Here is a 5,414-nt window from a genome sequence, read left to right as displayed (position 1 = left end):
TAGCTACATGAATATTTGGGTGTTCCATCCTCCCAGCATTGTTTCAGGATTAGTATGTTGGTGCCTAAATTGCGGGAGAATGGATGGAGGTGGGAGTTGTATGAGGCCAGTAACACGAAGAAGCGGCATTTTCTCGTGTCCAAGGCGTTGGAGCGTAGTTATTACAACATCATGCTTATTGAGTTCCTAGATGGTGGCATGCAGGGTGAGAGTAGCAACACATGTGTAGTAGAGGACAACTTAGAGGCCGTAAATGCTAAGCAGACCTATGTTTCCGATCCTCAGGTGGTTCAGAACACGATAGAGGATGGAGAAGCAGAAAAGTATGGTCCATACATGGAAGCTGACTAGGGTGAGGAGAACGAAAGAATCGTGGAACAGATTGAGGCTAACGATGCAGGAGCACCTCGCCTTTGTGGACGAATTTGTGGGCAGGAAACCTATATCCCTAAGGATTGGGCTCACATAGCACCAGATGCTATGACGGATCGATGATTGGTCATCATTCGTCGTGGGAGTATTCAATGATTGAAGTGAAACAAGGGCAAATGTTTCATGACAAGGTTCATCTGCAGCACGCAGTTCGGCGGTGGGCTTTTTCTGAAAAGAAGCAGTTTAAGATGGTTATTTCTAGCCCCATAACATGGGGACGTGAAGTGTGTGACCCCTAGGTTGTACTTGGCGTGTTCATGATCATATGCCATGTACTGAGAGCAACTTCATAGCCACTATTGTCCAAGCACACAATTACTTGCTGCAGACAACGCTGATCAAGCATAAGAACATGACGGCGAAATTCGTGGCAAACGTAATGTACGGTGAGATAGTTGAAAAAGTTGGGATGTCTCCATTTTGGATAATGCTTGCTATTCAGAATAGATATGGCTATGAGATTTCTTATGACATGGCTTGGAGAGCAAAACAGCTAACCTTGGAGAAGAGGTTCGGTAATTACAAGGACTCATATCACCACTTGCCAACTCTTCTAGCAACCATTCAAGCGAGAAAACCTGGGACTATAATTGATATTGATGACTACATGAACGTGAAACGGGACCGTGTCCTCAAATGAGCTTTTTGGTCTTTCGGGTGCATGATACAGGCCTTCAAGCATTGCAACCTCTGCTCTGTGTTGATGGTACTTTTTGTGAAGCAGCAACCTTAGTCGTTTAGAATCCACAACGAGTTGTTGACCAGAGAGATCGCTCGAACTTGCAGGATGGGCAGCTTCCCTAGCCCTCCGTCTTCGTACCCATGACAAGTTGTGGCTACTTGACCATCACTGTGTTCCACGGTTTGTTTACTTTGTACATTGTATGTTCCTGCCTTGCCTGTTCAAATTCGGTAATCAATTTTTTTATCACATGCTACGTGTTGCTGGTCTACTTCCGTTCGCACGCCTGGTTGAGGCGTTGAGCTACACCGGCAAAGGAGTGCGCGTTTTCCGGTTGACCGTGCACTCCTCTCTGCTTGGGTCGACCGTTGGAGACCGGAGATGCACACTTTCCACCTACCTGTAGGTGAGGTGACCATCACTTTGCAGGACATGGCCATGCTGGTCTGTCTACCTCTCACTGGTGCCCCTATCGGGCCTTAGTGTAGGGGGACTGGGAGGACCAGGTCCAGCACTGTTTCTAGGGTGTGTTCCAGCTAGGGGGGGGATGCTACGTTCTATCAATCTCTGAAAATGCTATGTTCTACCATTGCACTTTGATTGCTTGGATGCTGGTGTTGCTAAAGAGCACACTTTGCTCGTCTGCTAGTGTTCCACTGAGACCGTACGTTCTCGCACAGTCTCCCTCTCTCCCCTCTCTCTCTCGCATGCGTGCCTGCACGGTCTCCTCTTTTTCCTGCGCCCGACCAAAGCATGCAAGCTGGCATGCTCTCCTCTTTTTTTTGCACCCGACCAAAGCATTCAAGCCGGCACGCTCTCCTCCTCTTTCTGCAACCGAGACCAATGCATGCAAGCCAGCATGATCTCCTCTTTTTTCTGCACCTAACCAACACATGCAAGCCTGCATACTCTCCTCTTTTTTTTCTGCACTTGACCAACGCCTGCAAGCCAGCATGATCATTATCAATGTGGACTAAGTCCACTGCACCACACAAACTGACTGTATAAAAGGCCTCGTATGTGTTCACCACACCACATCTCCTCCGCCTCCACTCCCCATTCAACTAAGAAACAATGTCATCCTAGAGGACCGACCCAACTCAACTCCCGGAGTGGCGTGAGCGACCAAAGTGCCATTGCGGGTTTAGGACGTTCCTGTCCGTGTCGTTTGAAGATGGTCACTACGGTTGTAGGTACTTCACATGCCCTGATCTGGATGACGACTTCACTGTAAGAATGACAACTAAATCTCCCTTTGAATTCTCGTTATCTTTTGTCAACCTAAACCATGACATCTACCACTACACATGTAGCCTTGCAAGTGGGTTCAATGCGTGGATCAGAAGTTTCCAGCATGGCCAGAAAATCTCCCACAGGAGGTGGAAACCAAAGGCCAATACTACATGAAGATGACTCAGGAGCGCGAGATGGTCCAGAAAATTAGGGTGGAGCAAGAGCGGCGCGTTAGGGTCGGCCAAATCCGTCTGAAGGGGAAGGAGGATGACCTTGAGGGAGCAGTTAAGTATGCGTGAAGCAGCCATCAAGCGTTAGAAGCAAGAGCTCAAAATCCAGGAGGCAGCTCTCAAGAACAAGAAGGATGCAGCGGAACCATCTTCAGGGCGTGATAGAAAAGGGAAACAACCACGCTACACCCAGTAGAACAATATAATAGACCCAGTAAGTTAAATTCCCTAAGGCATGTTAGGACTAGTGGTGGGCCTCTGAACATTAGAAGTACAGAGTTCCACACATGCCATTGCAAGTCGTGCTTTGTTTACTTTCCCTAAGACATGTTATGATTAGTGGTGGGACTACTTACCTTAGCTACCTACAGTTCCACACATGCCATTTAGTATTGCAGGTTTGGTCCATGTACTGCGCCGGGTTAATATTACAATGTGTTTGCCTTCAAAAGTTTGTAAGGTTCTTTATGTTATGGTACGTAATATATGTTTATATGTTCGGAAAAGGATGGCAAATGTTTTTTGTGTTGCAGTGATAATGTTAGTTTTATGTCTGGTGATGGTTATGTTCGGAAAAGAGCTCATATCGGGTCATAAAACATGAAATAGTGTAATTAGGTGCTGGATAGCTGACAAGCCCATCGGCCGCTGGCGCCGACATGCCTGTCGGGTTCCCCAAAGCCGATAGGGCCTGTCGGCCTTCCAGCTGCTGACAGGTCTATTATCGGCGCCGACAGGACGGCGTCGGCTGCCACGTCACCCCTACCGTCTACTAAGGTGCCGACATGAGACCACTCGGCCTTCCAGAGACCGACAAGGAACCTGTTGGCTTCCCAGTTACCAACAGGATGCTATATCTACAATTTTTTATATTGCGATTTCATCAACGTTTACAAAATCCGACATTTAGGTCGCTCAATGTTTTTATTTGCCATCGATAAACTTTCATCAACGTTCTAAAGGAAAGTACAAAAATTCAACTAGCAAGTTTTTTTATAGGGTACAACTTAGACTCATACAACCCACACATTACACACTCACATTACACCCACACATCGTACAAATAGCACGAATAGCTAGTTTGTTTAGTGTAGTATTTGGATTTTTTATTCATATAGTTTTATTTATTTAACTAAATATATTTGTCTGTTCTTTGTATACCTTTGTTTATCTGTATAAATTTTGACTCTAACTCGCTGCTATTGTCATCTTTCGTATCTCTTCCTCTTTCATTGTATTCATATGTATGTCCCAGGACACTTTTATTTAGCATGGATTGTTTACATTACCATAGATGTAAGAGCAACTTCAAGAAACTTTCTATATCCTTCATATTGGCTAGGAATAGAGATTTTGATAAAAAAAATATACTCCAACAACTTCTTTTTTTTATCCAAATATAACAATATTCTATTTTAGATTTCTCGCTAGCCAAAGATAAACACGAGAAAGACTCTCTGAAGTGCACACAAGATATAGAAAAAATTGTTGAAGAGCGAAAAGACATATAAAGCGAGTTTTATGGAAATAACATTATAAATGATGATTTAGAGAGTGGACTTAAAAAAACTCTTGGAGATGCTCTAAATAATAAAATATATTTCAAGTCAAATAGATTTGTTACTAGATAAGGTCACGTTTAAATTCACCCAACTAACTATTTTTTTATCTCTACCCAACTACAATAACTATTAGTTGTGTTAGCTCAAAAATCATTATTAGCAAACTGTTATTAGTTATTAGATGATAGGTAAGACGTTAACTAATAAGAATCCAAAACAAACCTCTTAGCCGTGAGGGATTAAATTGACGTTAAGAGACTGTTAGAGGAGCCATACTAAATGTTTTAGAAGGAGCCGTTTTATAATGAGTAGTAAAGGAGCTGGAGCTGTTTTTATGCCATGAACCGGAGCTGCAATGTGGCTGCTTCTCAAGTGCTCCGAACGAAAACCCCGCTAAACATGCCCTAATTTTTATAGAAGTTAGTTATAAATGGTTCTTTACTAATGGTCTAATTTCAACCAATCAAGACAGTGTAATCTAGAATTTGGAAATGCAGTGCAAATTGTTGTTTCGACGGGTAGTTGGCTACTCTCCTGGACACAAGACCAAAAAAAGAAAAGAAAAAACGATGCCAACTTTAGGCGCTGCCAACTTTAGGTGCTGCCCGTCACTCAAGGAGTCAAGGTCCAAGGAGAGCAAAAATCTCTCGTTTTTTCTTCACGCATCCTTTGGCGCTAAAAAAAGAAACCAAGAAACGGCATGGCTGATTCCTCTGCCGACACGGACCATAGCCATCGCGACGGAAAGCACCGGCGATCGCACCTCCACCACCTGAATGTCCAGGTCCCTCCCGTGACCAGCAACATTGGCTGCTTCGCCGGCTGTTTCCGCCCGTCCCCAACATCGTCTTCCCCCGTCGCGCACGGCATCAGCTGCCTCGGACACGGACACGGGCACGCAGACCGGCCGGCGTCCCCGTCTCTGATCCGGTCGCCATCGGCGTGGATCAAGGCAAAGGGTCAGAGCCTCGGGTCTGGCAGGCACGCGCGTCGCCGGTCCCGGGACTTCCAGTACGACGCCCTCAGCTACGCGCGTAACTTCGACGAGGGCGGCACGGACGGCGAGGGCGAGGAGGAGGCCGGGCTTGCAGCGAGCGACGCGCTCAAGCACCGGTGCTTCACGTCCAGGCTCCCCACGTCGCCACCGCCCGAGTCCCCGTCGGGGATGGCCACCAGCGGCAATGGCAAGGCAGTGGAGCAGCGCGAAACAGGCCGTGATGATTTGGAATGAAACGATTGCATCGGAGCTTTCGCTTTACATTTCACATCGGCTCT

The 5,414-nt window shown here is 46.1% G+C and overlaps 1 protein-coding gene across 1 annotated transcript; it reads left to right on the top strand.

Annotated features, from left to right (window-relative positions):
* Positions 1–4,839: 4,839 nt before the first annotated feature.
* Positions 4,840–5,414, top strand: LOC136453823 (uncharacterized). The gene has a single exon (XM_066454380.1). The coding sequence runs from the start codon at positions 4,840–4,842 to the stop codon at positions 5,368–5,370; it is 531 nt and encodes a 176-aa protein (XP_066310477.1). The 3' UTR covers positions 5,371–5,414.

This window comes from Miscanthus floridulus, chromosome 5 (assembly GCF_019320115.1).
Source record: "Miscanthus floridulus cultivar M001 chromosome 5, ASM1932011v1, whole genome shotgun sequence".
NCBI lineage: Eukaryota > Viridiplantae > Streptophyta > Magnoliopsida > Poales > Poaceae > Miscanthus > Miscanthus floridulus.
Note: the sequence above shows the minus strand (reverse complement) of the source record. Positions and strands in the feature narration are given on the sequence as shown.